The sequence below is a fragment of the Oncorhynchus keta genome, chromosome 21 (genome assembly GCF_023373465.1).
Source record: "Oncorhynchus keta strain PuntledgeMale-10-30-2019 chromosome 21, Oket_V2, whole genome shotgun sequence".
Lineage (NCBI taxonomy): Eukaryota > Metazoa > Chordata > Actinopteri > Salmoniformes > Salmonidae > Oncorhynchus > Oncorhynchus keta.
The window spans coordinates 37,558,490-37,575,393 of NC_068441.1; the positions used below are offsets into that span (position 1 = coordinate 37,558,490).

Below are 16,904 nucleotides of genomic sequence, written 5' to 3' on the forward strand. Positions count from 1 at the left end.
CAGATCAGATCTGAATGTTTGTTGATGGCGCTGGCTGCGACAGGTCAGATCTGAATGTTTGTTGATGGCGCTGGCTGCGACAGGTCAGATCTGAATGTTTGTTGATGGCGCTGGCTGCGACAGATCATATCTGAATGTTTGTTGATGGCGCTGGCTGCGCCAGATCAGATCTGAATGTTTGTTGATGGCGCTGGCTGCACCAGATCAGATCTGAATGTTTGTTGATGGCGCTGGCTGCGCCAGATCAGATCTGAATGTTGTTTGATGACGCTGGCTGCGCCAGATCAGATCTGAATGTTTGTTGATGGCGCTGGCTGCGCCAGATCAGATCTGAATGTTTGTTGATGGCGCTGGCTGTGCCAGATCAGATCTGAATGTTTGTTGATGGCGCTGGCTGCTGGCTGATGGCGCCAGGTCAGATCTGAATGTTTGTTGATGGCGCTGGCTGACAGATCAGATCTGAATGTTTGTTGATGGCGCTGGCTGCGACAGATCAGATCTGAATGTTTGTTGATGGCGCTGGCTGCGACAGGTCAGATCTGAATGTTTGTTGATGGCGCTGGCTGCGACAGGTCAGATCTGAATGTTTGTTGATGGCGCTGGCTGCGACAGGTCAGATCTGAATGTTTGTTGATGGCGCTGGCTGCGACAGGTCAGATCTGAATGTTTGTTGATGGCGCTGGCTGCGACAGGTCAGATCTGAATGTTTGTTGATGGCGCTGGCTGCGACAGGTCAGATCTGAATGTTTGTTGATGGCGCTGGCTGCAGATCTGACATGGCGCTGGTCAGATCTGAATGTTTGTTGATGGCGCTGGCTGCGACAGGTCAGATCTGAATGTTTGTTGATGGCGCTGGCTGCGACAGGTCAGATCTGAATGTTTGTTGATGGCGCTGGCTGCGACAGGTCAGATCTGAATGTTTGTTGATGGCGCTGGCTGCGACAGGTCAGATCTGAATGTTTGTTGATGGCGCTGGCTGCGGGTCAATGATCTGAATGTTTGTTGATGGCGCTGGCTCAGATCTGAATGTTTGTTGATGACGCTGGCTGCGACAGGTCAGATCTGAATGTTTGTTGATGACGCTGGCTGCACCAGATCAGATCTGAATGTTTGTTGATGGCGCTGGCTGCGACAGGTCAGATCTGAATGTTTGTTGATGGCGCTGGCTGCGACAGGTCAGATCTGAATGTTTGTTGATGGCGCTGGCTGCGACAGGTCAGATCTGAATGTTTGTTGATGGCGCTGGCTGCACCAGATCAGATCTGAATGTTTGTTGATGGCGCTGGCTGCGACAGGTCAGATCTGAATGTTTGTTGATGGCGCTGGCTGCGACAGGTCAGATCTGAATGTTTGTTGATGGCGCTGGCTGCGACAGATCATATCTGAATGGTTGTTGATGGCGCTGGCTGCGCCAGATCAGATCTGAATGTTTGTTGATGGCGCTGGCTGCGCCAGATCAGATCTGAATGTTTGTTGATGGCGCTGGCTGCACCAGATCAGATCTGAATGTTTGTTGATGGCGCTGGCTGCGCCAGATCAGATCTGAATGTTGTTTGATGACGCTGGCTGCGCCAGATCAGATCTGAATGTTTGTTGATGGCGCTGGCTGCGCCAGATCAGATCTGAATGTTTGTTGATGGCGCTGGCTGTGCCAGATCAGATCTGAATGTTTGTTGATGGCGCTGGCTGCGCCAGGTCAGATCTGAATGTTTGTTGATGGCGCTGGCTGCGACAGATCAGATCTGAATGTTTGTTGATGGCGCTGGCTGCGACAGATCAGATCTGAATGTTTGTTGATGGCGCTGGCTGCGACAGGTCAGATCTGAATGTTTGTTGATGGCGCTGGCTGCGACAGGTCAGATCTGAATGTTTGTTGATGGCGCTGGCTGCGACAGGTCAGATCTGAATGTTTGTTGATGGCGCTGGCTGCGACAGGTCAGATCTGAATGTTTGTTGATGGAGCTGGCTGGCAGCTGAATGTTTGTTGATGGCGCTGGCTGCAGGTCAGATCTGAATGTTTGTTGATGGCGCTGGCTGCGACAGGTCAGATCTGAATGTTTGTTGATGGCGCTGGCTGCGACAGGTCAGATCTGAATGTTTGTTGATGGCGCTGGCTGCGACAGGTCAGATCTGAATGTTTGTTGATGGCGCTGGCTGCGACAGGTCAGATCTGAATGTTTGTTGATGGCGCTGGCTGCGACAGGTCAGATCTGAATGTTTGTTGATGGCGCTGGCTGCGCCAGGTCAGATCTGAATGTTTGTTGATGGCGCTGGCTGCGCCAGATCAGATCTGAATGTTTGTTGATGGCGCTGGCTGCGACAGGTCAGATCTGAATGTTTGTTGATGGCGCTGGCTGCGACAGGTCAGGCGCTGGCTCTGAATGTTTGTTGATGGCGCTGCTGCACAGATCAGATCTGAATGTTTGTTGATGGCCCTGGCTGCGACAGGTCAGATCTGAATGTTTGTTGATGGCGCTGGCTGCGACAGGTCAGATCTGAATGTTTGTTGTTGGCGCTGGCTGCACCAGGTCAGATCTGAATGTTTGTTGATGGCGCTGGCTGCACCAGATCAGATCTGAATGTTTGTTGATGGCGCTGGCTGCGACAGGTCAGATCTGAATGTTTGTTGATGGCCCTGGCTGCGACAGGTCAGATCTGAATGTTTGTTGATGGCGCTGGCTGTGACAGATCAGATCTGAATGTTTGTTGATGGCGCTGGCTGCACCAGATCAGATCTGAACGTTTGTTGATGGCGCTGGCTGCGACAGGTCAGATCTGAATGTTTGTTGATGGCGCTGGCTGCACCAGATCAGATCTGAATGTTTGTTGATGGCGCTGGCTGCGACAGGTCAGATCTGAATGTTTGTTGATGGCGCTGGCTGCGCCAGGTCAGATCTGAATGTTTGTTGATGACGCTGGCTGCGACAGGTCAGATCTGAATGTTTGTTGATGGCGCTGGCTGCACCAGGTCACATCTGAATGTTTGTTGATGGCGCTGGCTGCGCCAGGTCAGATCTGAATGTTTGTTGATGGCGCTGGCTGCGACAGGTCAGATCTGAATGTTTGTTGATGGCGCTGGCTGCGACAGGTCAGATCTGAATGTTTGTTGATGGCGCTGGCTGCACCAGGTCACATCTGAATGTTTGTTGATGGCGCTGGCTGCGCCAGGTCAGATCTGAATGTTTGTTGATGGCGCTGGCTGCGACAGGTCAGATCTGAATGTTTGTTGATGGCGCTGGCTGCACCAGATCAGATCTGAATGTTTGTTGATGGCGCTGGCTGCACCAGATCAGATCTGAATGTTTGTTGATGGCGCTGGCTGCGACAGGTCAGATCTGAATGTTTGTTGATGGCGCTGGCTGCACCAGATCAGATCTGAATGTTTGTTGATGGCGCTGGCTGCGACAGGTCAGATCTGAATGTTTGTTGATGGCGCTGGCTGCGACAGGTCAGATCTGAATGTTTGTTGATGGCGCTGGCTGCGACAGGTCAGATCTGAATGTTTGTTGATGGCGCTGGCTGCGACAGGTCAGATCTGAATGTTTGTTGATGGCGCTGGCTGCACCAGATCAGATCTGAATGTTTGTTGATGACGCTGGCTGCGACAGGTCAGATCTGAATGTTTGTTGATGGCGCTGGCTCAGATCTGAATGTTTGTTGATGGCGCTGGCTGCGACAGGTCAGATCTGAATGTTTGTTGATGGCGCTGGCTGCGACAGGTCAGATCTGAATGTTTGTTGATGGCGCTGGCTGCACCAGATCAGATCTGAATGTTTGTTGATGGCGCTGGCTGCGACAGGTCAGATCTGAATGTTTGTTGATGGCGCTGGCTGCACCAGATCAGATCTGAATGTTTGTTGATGGCGCTGGCTGCGCCAGGTCAGATCTGAATGTTTGTTGATGGCGCTGGCTGCGCCAGATCAGATCTGAATGTTTGTTGATGGCGCTGGCTGCGACAGATCATATCTGAATGGTTGTTGATGGCGCTGGCTGGGCCAGATCAGATCTGAATGTTTGTTGATGGCGCTGGCTGCGCCAGATCAGATCTGAATGTTTGTTGATGGCGCTGGCTGCACCAGATCAGATCTGAATGTTTGTTGATGGCAGATCAGATCTGAATGTTTTTGATGACGCTGGCTGCGCCAGATCAGATCTGAATGTTTGTTGATGGCTGGCTGCGCCAGATCAGATCTGAATGTTTGTTGATGGCGCTGGCTGTGCCAGATCAGATCTGAATGTTTGTTGATGGCGCTGGCTGCGCCAGGTCAGATCTGAATGTTTGTTGATGGCGCTGGACAGATCAGATCTGAATGTTTGTTGATGGCGCTGGCTGCGAGATCAGATCTGAATGTTTGTTGATGGCGCTGGCTGCGACAGGTCAGATCTGAATGTTTGTTGATGGCGCTGGCTGCGACAGGTCAGATCTGAATGTTTGTTGATGGCGCTGGCTGCGACAGGTCAGATCTGAATGTTTGTTGATGGCGCTGGCTGCGACAGGTCAGATCTGAATGTTTGTTGATGGCGCTGGCGCTGGCTGCGACAGGTCAGATCTGAATGTTTGTTGATGGCGCTGGCTGCGACAGGTCAGATCTGAATGTTTGTTGATGGCGCTGGCTGCGACAGGTCAGATCTGAATGTTTGTTGATGGCGCTGGCTGCGACAGGTCAGATCTGAATGTTTGTTGATGGCGCTGGCTGCGACAGGTCAGATCTGAATGTTTGTTGATGGCGCTGGCTGCGACAGGTCAGATCTGAATGTTTGTTGATGGCGCTGGCTGCATCTCTGAATGTTTGTTGATGGCGCTGGCTGCGCCAGATCAGATCTGAATGTTTGTTGATGGCGCTGGCTGCGCCAGATCAGATCTGAATGTTTGTTGATGGCGCTGGCTGCGAGGTCAGATCTGAATGTTTGTTGATGGCGCTGGCTGCACCAGATCAGATCTGAATGTTTGTTGATGACGCTGGCTGCGACAGGTCAGATCTGAATGTTTGTTGATGGCGCTGGCTGCGACAGGTCAGATCTGAATGTTTGTTGATGGCGCTGGCTGCGACAGGTCAGATCTGAATGTTTGTTGATGGCGCTGGCTGCGACAGGTCAGATCTGAATGTTTGTTGATGGCGCTGGCTGCACCAGATCAGATCTGAATGTTTGTTGATGGCGCTGGCTGCGACAGGTCAGATCTGAATGTTTGTTGATGGCGCTGGCTGCGACAGGTCAGATCTGAATGTTTGTTGATGGCGCTGGCTGCGACAGGTCAGATCTGAATGTTTGTTGATGGCGCTGGCTGCGACAGGTCAGATCTGAATGTTTGTTGATGGCGCTGGCTGCACCAGATCAGATCTGAATGTTTGTTGATGGCGCTGGCTGCGACAGGTCAGATCTGAATGTTTGTTGATGGCGCTGGCTGCACCAGATCAGATCTGAATGTTTGTTGATGGCGCTGGCTGCGCCAGGTCAGATCTGAATGTTTGTTGATGGCGCTGGCTGCGACAGGTCAGATCTGAATGTTTGTTGATGGCGCTGGCTGCACCAGATCAGATCTGAATGTTTGTTGATGGCGCTGGCTGCGCCAGGTCAGATCTGAATGTTTGTTGATGGCGCTGGCTGCACCAGATCAGATCTGAATGTTTGTTGATGGCGCTGGCTGCGACAGGTCAGATCTGAATGTTTGTTGATGGCGCTGGCTGCGACAGGTCAGATCTGAATGTTTGTTGATGGCGCTGGCTGCGACAGGTCAGATCTGAATGTTTGTTGATGGCGCTGGCTGCACAGGTCAGATCTGAATGTTTGTTGATGGCGCTGGCTGCACCAGATCAGATCGAATGTTTGTTGATGGCGCTGGCTGCGACAGGTCAGATCTGAATGTTTGTTGATGGCGCTGGCTGCACCAGATCAGATCTGAATCTTTGTTGATGGCGCTGGCTGCGACAGGTCAGATCTGAATGTTTGTTGATGGCGCTAGCTGCGACAGGTCAGATCTGAATGTTTGTTGATGGCGCTGGCTGCGCCAGATCAGATCTGAATGTTTGTTGATGGCGCTGGCTGCGCCAGGTCAGATCTGAATGTTTGTTGATGGCGCTGGCTGCACCAGGTCACATCTGAATGTCCAGCACCAACATTTCCTAAATGAAACTAAAATGGCATATTGTTTTTATGATGATTTTAGGATATTCGCATGAAAATCTGTGGACAATTGGATGGAAACCTAGCTAGTGAGCTAGTCCAGCATCACTTTGGTTATGCCTGTGCATCATGGCACAAAATATATGGAAGTGGAGGTGTTCTAGACAATTATGCCTGTACCATACATTGGCTGATATGGCGATCAGGATTGCAGGTAAATAAAAAGTGTTAGGAAATGTCACTTGCCTATTCCTTGTCCCACATGGTTTTGTGCGTTTTTGTTCTTTGTTTAGTGTTCAAGACTTCTGTGAGCTGGTGTGTTAACACTGCGTGGAAATTTTGTTGATTCTTTTCGAGTAAAGTACGTCTTTTACTTAGTTCTGTGTCCTGCGCCTGACTCCGTCCTAACCGCTGCACATTGACACATGACAATAACTCCATTGATGAGAATCTTATTGTGATGATGTGGCACAACACAATTTCGTGATTTCACAGATGGACCACTTAAAAGGAGAATTTAACCCAAATTTCTATTCCTTTTATATAAACAGCATGCTATAGAAGGGTCTAGACACTTTATTTTCCCATTTTCCCCCCAACCAGTGATACACTTTCTTATCCTTGCAGTATGGAGGCTCTGAAAAAACACGAACAAATTCTAAAAACAACAATAAATACTGTATGTCCTATTAGAAATGGAAAAGCTATCAGTTTAGTGATGCAGGTCTTTACATGTTGTACACATATAATTGTGTCGTGTGTGTGTGTGTGTGTGTGTGTGTGTGTGTGTGTGTGTGTGTGTGTGAGGGTGCAGTCAAGCGGGAAGGCGAAGGAGAAGGTGAAGAAAGAGGCCCTGGATCTTTGTCTGAAGTACGGCTTTGTGACTCCTCTCACCTCCATGGTGGTCACCAAGCCCCAGGGAGAAACCTCACAGGTGGCCCACAAGCCCAAGGAGGGAGAGAAGCCCTCAGGATCCAGGCAAGGCTTCTCTGGGTCGGGTTTCCAGTTCATGAGTGGAGAGGCCGGATACCCCGGTGAGCAAAACTACCATCATCAATGCAAGCACACCAGCATGCATGCACACACCATAGGTATACACATATGCTTATGTGTGCACTCATACACACATATACTGTCTACAACAGTGAATGACAATTACTGTATGGTGTGAGTCAATGGAGTAAATAAAAGAGCAAATACTGTCAATCTATAAATGTACAATTATAACCTGTATATTGACTTTAAATATACTACATGAACAAAATCTCATTCCAAAATCATGGGAATTCATATGGAGTTGGTCCCCCTTTTGCTGCAATAACAGCCTCCACTCTTCTGGGATGGCTTTCCACTAGATGTTGGAACATTGCTGCAGGGACTTGCTTCCATTCAGCAACGAAAGAGCATTAGTGAGGTCGGGAAGTGATGTTGGGCGATTAGGCCTGTGTTCCAATTCATCCCAAAGGTGTTCGATGGGTTTGAGATCAGGGCTCTATGCAGGCCAATCAAGATCTTCCACACCGATCTCGACAAACCTTTTCTGCATGGACCTCCCATTGTGCACGGGTGCTGAAACAGGAAAGGGCCTTCCTCACACTGTTGCCACAAAGTTGGAAGCACAGAATTGTCTAGGATGTCATTGTATGCCATAGCATTAATATTTCCCTTCACTGGAACTAAGGGGCCTAGCCTGAACCATGGAAAACAGCCCCAGACCATTATTCCTCCTCCACCAAACTTTACCGTTGGTACTACGCATTGAGGCAGGTAGTGTTCTCCTGCCATCAGCCAAACCCAGATTCATCTGGTCGAACTGCCAGATGGTGAAGCGTGATTCATCACACCAGAGAACAAGTTTCCACGACTCCATATTCCAATGGGGGCGAGCTGGTTCAACCGACGCTTGGCTTTGAGCATTGTGATCTTAAGCTTGTGTGTGACTGCTCGGCCTGGAAACCCATTTCATGAATCTTCTGACTAACAGTTATTGTGCTGACGTTGCTTCCAGGGGCAGTTTGGAACCGGGGACAGACAATTTTTACACACTACGCGTTTCACCACTCTGCGGCCCCGTTCTGTAAGCTTGTACCACTTTGTGGCTGAGACATTGTTACTCGTAGACGTTTCCACTTCACAATAACAGCACTTACAGTTGACCGGGGCAACTCTAGCAGGGCAGAAATTTGACGAAGTGATTTGTTGGAAAGGTGACATCCTATGACGGTGCCACGTTGAACATCACTGAGCTCATCAGTAAGGCCATTCTACTGACTGAAATAGCCGAATCCACTCATTTGAAGGGCTGTCCACATACTTTTGTATATATATAGGGTATGTTTTCTGTTTACCAGGGCCCCCTGCACAGCCAGTGTCAGATTAAGGTGGTTAAACAAATAACCTACCCTTAATTTTAATCTTCAATCTTCGCTGGGATAGTCACTTCAGGATTTCTGGAAAAAAAAGGGACTTGAATTTTGAATTTCTCAACCCTTACTTTACTATATCTATCAGATGTATTAATCCATACAAATGCATACTGTACATACATGGCAAAACAATCAAAATGAAGTATGTTTTGAAACGTCTGAAATACATCTGATAGATATAGTAAAGTCCTGGGGCAAACAATCTGCATGGACCTCCCATTGTGCACGGGGGCATAATCGTGCTGGAAAAAACCCTATCAGCTCCAATTCATTTTACCGCAGAGTTATTTTGTTGGGAGTTAGGACTTCGGCATCCTTGGGTCCTGTACAGTTTGTGAGCGTCATTGTACACAACAGACGACGTGCGTGCGTGTTCGTGAGAGAATACGGTCTTAATAGTTTGTAGCTCAAACCGTTGTAGCTTAAACACTGCTCTAGGTTAGCTCCCATCCACCGCACAGGCAAATGGATGCATTGTAATGAGACGTGTCGCATGCAAGATCCTGCAAGTCTATAATTCAAACTCACAGATCTTGACAGTAATTTAACAGCATCGATATTCATCTTACAGCTGGAATCCATAATGGTGAAACTGCCAAGTCCGTTTGCGATATTACAACAACAAAGACGGTACTTCAAACAACAAACACTCGACAAGGACATCATTGTATGTAGTAACAAAACTATAACAAATAGCCTGGGCAGCCAGTGGAGCTGATTCGCCTATTGCGGGACTCAGCGTTAAAGGCCCAGTGCAGTCAAAAACATGAATATCTTATGTTTTATTTCCAGAGTGGACAAAACATTTAGAACGCCTTCCTAATATTGAGTTGAATGTCTGTACACTCAGTGTATACAAACACTGAAACCATTATAAATAGCATCAGGATCAGTGTGATCAGGTTTAGATTAGTATAGGTTGATGCAATGATTAAAATGAAATCAAATCAAATCTACATTTTGTTAAAGTGTGATTTTTAAACAAAATAATTGTCACAATACTGTACACTTACTAGCATAACAAAAAGGAGAGTCAAAATGTGTAGAGGGACAACATTTCAATGAATAAAATGTCAACAACATTACAGAGATGCTATATTAGTGCAATGGCCCAACGCTATTAAGCCAATGCACTTTCGTGGATCAGGAGGAAGAGGTGGTGGAGTAGGAGGAGCAGGTGGTGGAGTAGGAGGAGCAGGGAGAGGAGCAGGGGGAGGAGCAGGAGGAGCGGGACGAGGAATAGGCAAGTGACTACTGTATCTTTCCCCTACATCATAGCTCCACTTGTTGAACATCAGTTTAGGTGTGCTCAACGTGTGATGTCTTTTGTCATAGGCTTGCTGCTTAATGCTGCGGAGGATTCATATTCTGCCTATATAATGGGTAATTGTTCCACGTTATAAAATAATTGTAGAATATGTTTTGTCTGTTTGTGCTGTCTGTGTGTATAGCCATGCCTGTTTAAATGCCCTCACTGACCAACTGATTGACTGTACGGTATGTGTGGTGCGTGTGTGTGTGTGCGTGCGTGCATTTGTGTATGTGTGCGCACGAGTGCGTGTCTGGCTGGCCGGCCGTCTGGCAATGGGTGTGTGTGTGTGTGTGTGTGTGTGTGTGTGTGTAGGATCCTTTGTGTAATGTTCTGACTGTGTGTAGGATTGTCTTTGTAAATGTTCTCTCATCTTACATTTTCAACTGAAATAGAGGAACATCAACCAACTCACTCAAGTAAAACTGCAACAAGAGCTAGAGCTACACCTACACCTACAACTGGTACTGCAATAATTGTTTATTTTTTGTTTGATTAAGATGATGCTGTTTTTTCATAAATTAATTATCCTAATCTCTCTACCCTCTGCATCCTATCTCTCTGTCTCTGTCTGTCTCTGAATTACATTTTCAATGTAATGGTCTCTATTGGCATGGGAAATATATGTTTACATTGCGAAGGCAAGCGAAATAGATAATAAACAAAGTGATATATATATATATATATATATTGTATAGTAAACATTACACTCGCAGAAGTTCCAAAGGAATAAAGACTTCAAATGTTCTCTCTCTCTCTCTCTCTCACTCACTCACTCACTCACTCACTCACTCACTCACTCACTCACTCACTCACTCACTCACTCACTCACTCACTCACTCACTCACTCACTCACTCAGTGAGTTCTCCCCTGAGGTTCCTGTTGCCAGCTGAGGATCAGGCCCTGCCACTGTGCTATGACATCCCTGTGGCTCTCTCGCTCAGACTCCTAAAGGACCCCAACAATGGTGACCTGACCTTAGATATCAAATGTTCTTCAATGCCTTACTTCATTCACTCGTAAATTCATTCATTCCTTGACCTGTCCACATTATCCCCTCACTCCTCAAACATCTTTGAATGAATGAATGGTGTCCATCTTTTCCCAGAGTTGTCTATGAACGGTCAGCTTGGACAATCAGCCAGCGCAGGCTACCAGAAGATTGTGATCCACTACAAAAACAATCAACATATTGAGTTAGACACCACTGTCATCACCTTCAACAATGGACAGAATGCAACATATTTCTCCTGGAGACTGAAAATCAATCACAAAACAGACAGGTTCTGAATCACAGACGAACTACAGACCTTCTGATATAAGTCATTTTGTGCTACAGTATTGTTTGTTTCTGTGATTAGATTTATGCTTTGGCTTATTGTGCAGTGCAATGTGTTTTAATTATATTATAATGAGTGAGTATATTCCACCCCCCTAATCCTTCTTTAACCTGTTTCCTCCCCTTCATCTACACTGATTAACAAGTAACATCAATAAGGGATCATGGCTTTCACTTGAGTTCACCTGGTCAATCTATGTAATGAAAAGTGCAGGTGGCTCTTAATGTTTTGTGCACTCAGTGTATATTACTTAAGTTGCCTTTCTACATTTAAAAATTTGGTCAAAATAGATATTTACTTTTTTTGTCAATTGAATTGATATGTCACTTCCTGCAGTGTGTCTCTGATCCTATGGGACAAGGAGGTGGACATCACCATAGGGTTAACACGGATCATCATCATGCTCTATGAGAGGAATGGAATTAAGTTCCTGTGGCCTGTCCTGAGGCAGCGCCCAACGGGAGGCAATATTATGGGGATCATGGGTGAGTGAAACATTATCAGTTAGGACTACATTCCACTTCATATTCCCTTGTTTCTATGTGAGTGATTACATTTTGTTGAGACGCTTTTGGAAAAAAAACAAGTACTCTAACTAGGAAATGTGCCCTAAAGAATTCCCACTATGGATGCTCACTAAATTGATGAAAATACAGTAGTTAATGACACAGTATGCTGTTTAGCACTCACTTTTATCCAAAGCGACTTAAACATGCATGCATACATTTTACATATGGGTGGTCCCAGGAATCAAACCCTTGATTCTGGCATTGCAAGCACAATCTCTACCAACTGAGCTATAGAGGAACACTCCTGATTTATTGTAGCTGGGGATAAATTTGAACAAGGCTAATCTGAAAACAAGGCTCCCTAAATTTGATCAGCATATAGAATGTGCGACATGGGCTGGCAAAGTTCTGGACCATTGTTACTCTGACTTCTGCAACGCATACAAAGCCCTCTGTCGTGTCTTTGGCATCATTAAAGTGAAGACTGTAATTTTATCAAATCAATTCTCTGTTATTATTATTATGTGATTAAACAAATCATGTAAATGTAATTAACTAGGAAGCCGGGGCACCAAGGAAAATCTTCAGATTACAAAGTTATAATTTTCCTAATATAACGTTCCAGATATTTTAATATCTGGTCAATTAGTCTTCTAATTAATGAATTGTTCTTTACCTCACATTAGTCTCATTCCAAACATTGTAAATTGTTGGTTATCTGCACGAACCCAGCCTTCACTATGAATCATCCAGACATCAATTGTCTTAATAATTTATTTACTAACTAAATAAATAATCACAGAAATGCATAAACAAACAAAGTAGATATGGTTACAAGGAAATGATAGGGGATGTGCCCTAGTGGGCTAAACCAGTATGGCGGCTTGGTAGACAAAGGTACTGAGAAGGGTGCAAAAGACAAAAGTCACTACACAGTTGATAATTATAATAATTGAGATGCCAATCCTTTGCACACGAACGCTCACTCATTCGGAAGTAATTGCCGAAGTCGAGGATTGGTAGGATTCAAATCGTAGGCAAATGACAAGACTGTTGACATCGTGTGGAATCTGTAGGTATTGCAACCTCGGCCCCATTTAATGTGGTTTACCTTTATCAATCGGTTGAAGTGGCGCATGGATATATTTTTCCATTTTCAGTGATCAGATTTTTCTGCACTTTTTGATGAAACGCACGTTCTGTTATAGTCACAGCCGTGATTTAACCAGTTTTATAAACGTCTGAGTGTTTTCTATCCACACATACTAATCATATGCATATACTATATTCCTGGCATGAGCAGCAGGGTGCTGAAATGTTACGCGATTTTTAATAGAATGTTCGAAAAAGTAGGGGGTAGGAGTAACAGGTTAATGAACAAAAACGTAACACGAATCTAAAACACAAACACTACAAAACAAAACAAAACAAAAAACAGCCTATACTAGTGAAAACTAACACAGCCAGGAACAAGGACACTAAGGACAATCACCCACGACAAACTCAAAGAATATGGCTGCCTAAATATGGTTCCCAATCAGAGACAACGATAAACACCTGCCTCTGAGAACCACTCCAGACAGCCATAGACTTTGCTAGATCACCCCACTAGCTACAATCCCAATACATACACACCAAAACCCCAAGAGAAAACACACCACAATACAAAAACCCCATGCCACACCCTGGCCTGACCCAATACATGAAGATAAACACAAAATACTTCGACCAGGTCGTGACAAATGTCTATGAGTATAACTGAACTGATTAGGCAGGTGAAAACCTGAGAAAAATCCGTCCAGGAACTTTACGGATACTATTTGGATTTTCCGTCTGCCTGTTGTGACTGCGTTTGAGCCTGTGGATTACTGAACAAAGCATGCGAACAAAACAGAGGTGTTTGGATGTAAAGAGAGACTTTATCGAACAAAACTAACATTTATTGAGTAAATGAATGTCTTGTGAGTGCAACCATATGAAGATCATCAAAAGTAAGTGATTAATTTTATCTCTATTTCTGACTTGTGTAACTCCTCTACTTGGCTGGTTACTGTTTGTAATGATTTGTCTGCTGGGCACTGTTCTCAAAAAATCGCATGGTATGCTTTCGCCTTAAAGCCTTTTTGAAATCTGACACCGCGGTTGGATTAACAAGAAGTTAATCTTTATACTGATGTTTTACACTTGTATGCTTTATGAATTTTTATAGTGAGTGTTTCTGTTTTTGAATTTGGTGCTCTGCAATTTCACTGGAAGTTGGCCAGGTGGGACGTTAGTGTCCCATGTACCCTAGTGAGGTTAATCATTAAAAATTGGATGTAATAAATGTATCACTAGTCACTTTAAACAATGCCACTTTATATAATGTTTACACACACTACATTACTCATCTCATATGTATATACTGTACTCTATACCATCTACTGCATCTTGATTTTGCCCTTCTGCCATCGCTCATCCATATATGTATAGGTACATATTCTTATTCGTTCCTTTACACTTGTGTGTATAAGGTAGTTGTTGTGAAATTGTTAGATTACTTGTTAGTGTCACGCCCTGGTCAGTATTTTGTGTTTCTTCATTTATTTGGTCAGGCCAGGGTGTGACATGGGTTTATTATGGTGTGTTTTGTCTTGGGGTTTTGAGGGGTGTTGGGTGTGTGGCTTAGTGGGGTTATCTAGCAAAGTCTATGGCTGTCTTGAGTGGTTCTCAATCAGAGGCAGGTGTGTATCGTTGTCTCTGATTGGGAACCATATTTAGGCAGCCATATTCTTTGAGTTTTTTTTGTGGGTGATTGTCCTTAGTTTCTTTGTTCCTTGTTCTGTGTGTATGTGCACCAGTATTAGGCTGTTTTGGTTTTCATTACGTTTATTGTTTTGTAGTTTTTGTATTTAGATTCGTGTTACGTTTGTTCATTAAACATGGATCGCAATCTACACGCTGCATTTTGGTCCGACTCTCCTTCACACCTAGAAAACCATTACAGTTAGATATTACTGCATGGTCGGAACTAGAAGCACAAGCATTTCGCTACACTCGCATTAACATCTGCTAACCATGTGTATGTGACCAATAACATTTGATTTGATTAGAGCTACAGAGGACCACCTGCTCATACTGTCCATTTGATTCATGGTGACAGTATTTTTACTGTGTGTTACAGCCCGTCCACCTGTTGCCTATGAGGAGGTCCAGGGAACAACAATGAAACTGAAGATTCAGGACAAAGAAGTAGAAGTCTCCAGGTAAGATGAACTGTCTATCAGAAACGAACTGCATGTATAGTGATCTTGACTGTTCAGAGGATGTGTGTCTTCAGCAATGATGTGTCTTTAGTGTATTTATTGAGTTTATATTTTGATGATTGTTTAATTGTATAGTTCTGTGAGAATAGTTAGGGAAACTGGAGTGTACTGTATATGCTATGAACCTTGTGTGTTTTTTTTTTTTTTTTTTTTTGTAGGGACTCTTCTGTGGATCTCAGCGTTCGCTTTGCCCCCACCGTGGCATGCTGGTTGCTGCCTCTTCAGTCTGCCCTACAGGGGGAGCTAGCTGACTTTACCGTCACACAACTCTAACTGACCATGTAATTGCTCCCATCACCAACTAATCAACACTATACATACAGTAATTCTGTTCTAGAATTGAGAAGAGAAACAATAAAGCCGGAGGTTTCTTTATAGAGTCCAATGAGTTCACATAACACAGCTAAATTCTCCTGTTACATATTCATTGTTGAATAAATGGATCCTTATTTGAACAATGACAACTTTTGTGTTGCATTCCACACTCTTCAATAAATAATGTTTTTGTGACTAAACTCAAGCGAAGGATCAATATAGAACAAAACATACTTACACACTCTCTCTCACACACTCACATACTGTATGTGAACACACACACACACACACACACACACACACACAAGCCTATTGTGTGCCTGTATTTGCATTAATTTTTCACTCTCTGACTTCCGTTTACACTGAGGTCAGTAGCTGTTTGCACTGGGTGGGTCTGGGAGGTTGTGGGTCACTGTGTTCATAGCATGGACATTAAACATTCTCTATTTACAGCTAACCATCATTTTATCAGCTGTGTATCGTATGATCTTAGAAGTCATGTGTGTATCATCCCCACCAGGGAAAAGCTATTAAGCAATACAGGAATAATAATAATAATAAAATAATAATAATAATAAATAATAATAATAATAATATGCAATCCAGGAATGCATTTCTGTAATAGTTCTCTTGAAGTAAGGTGACCAATACATTTTACAGGACACCCTGCTGAAGGAAACAAACTGAACAGGAAAACTGTGCCTTGAACCATTACGTACAGTATGGGGTGGGAGGGTAGCCTTGTGGTTAGAGCGTTGGACTAGTAAGCAGGAGGTTGCAAGTTCAAACCCCTGAGCTGACAAGGTACAAATCTGTCATTCTGTCCCTGAACAGTCAGTTAACCCACTGTTCCTAGGCCGTTATTGAAAATAAGAATTTGTTCTTAACTGACTTGTCCAGTAAAATAAAAACACTATTTTCACTAAATCTACAATCTAATTGTAGTGACCTTAGATGTTTTATTTCTCTATTTGGTTAGGTCAGGGTGTGATGTGGGGTGGGCATTCTATGTTCTGTTTTGTATTTCTTGGTTTTGGCCGGGTATGGTTCTCAATCAGGGACAGCTGTCTATCGTTGTCTCTGATTGGGAACCATACTTAAGCAGCCCTTTTCCCATTTGACCTTGTGGGTAGTTGTCTTTGTTTGTTGGCACTATAACCTTTAGCTTCACAGTTGTTTTGAATTGTTTATTGTTTTTGTCGGGGTCAAATAAAAAAAGGAATATGTACTCTCACAACGCTGCACCTTTGTGCTCTTCATTTGACGGCCCTGACATGTAGACTCTTCTGTGGGTCTTGACATGACTAAGCAAACCGTATATTAACAGACAGACACATGCTTGACAGACTTTACTTTGGATTTATACCTCACTGATAACACACACACACAGCCAAGGATATAGACTTTGATCCGTCTGGGTACATTAGTTAAAGTTTTACCACAATAAACAAGCAGGGTTCCTGCTGGATATTACTGCTGCGTTGCCTTGTCTATCACTATGGGTTGTAATGGGCTGTAACGTGTATGTTAAAAATAAATTAACTAGGCAAATCAGTTAACAACAAATTCTTATTTA

General features: G+C 44.5%; 2 protein-coding genes across 3 annotated transcripts in view; one reads left to right on the plus strand and one right to left on the minus strand.

Annotated features, from left to right (window-relative positions):
- LOC118399806 (inter-alpha-trypsin inhibitor heavy chain H3-like) overlaps positions 1-16,565 on the plus strand; it is a 43,533-nt gene extending 26,968 nt beyond the window's left edge. For both annotated transcript variants that reach the window (XM_052473813.1, XM_052473814.1), the window contains 9 exons: positions 6,931-7,157; positions 9,697-9,792; positions 9,885-9,932; positions 10,254-10,322; positions 10,719-10,826; positions 10,968-11,142; positions 11,536-11,684; positions 14,872-14,953; positions 15,172-16,565. In XM_052473813.1, coding sequence (XP_052329773.1) covers positions 6,931-7,157; positions 9,697-9,792; positions 9,885-9,932; positions 10,254-10,322; positions 10,719-10,826; positions 10,968-11,142; positions 11,536-11,684; positions 14,872-14,953; positions 15,172-15,286 — 1,069 coding nt within the window. In that variant the 3' untranslated portion in view covers positions 15,287-16,565. The remainder of the gene's footprint in view (positions 1-6,930; positions 7,158-9,696; positions 9,793-9,884; positions 9,933-10,253; positions 10,323-10,718; positions 10,827-10,967; positions 11,143-11,535; positions 11,685-14,871; positions 14,954-15,171) is intronic.
- LOC127910360 (uncharacterized) overlaps positions 1-16,904 on the minus strand; it is a 295,811-nt gene that overhangs the window by 270,621 nt on the left and 8,286 nt on the right. The gene's annotated exons all lie outside the window — the stretch shown is intronic.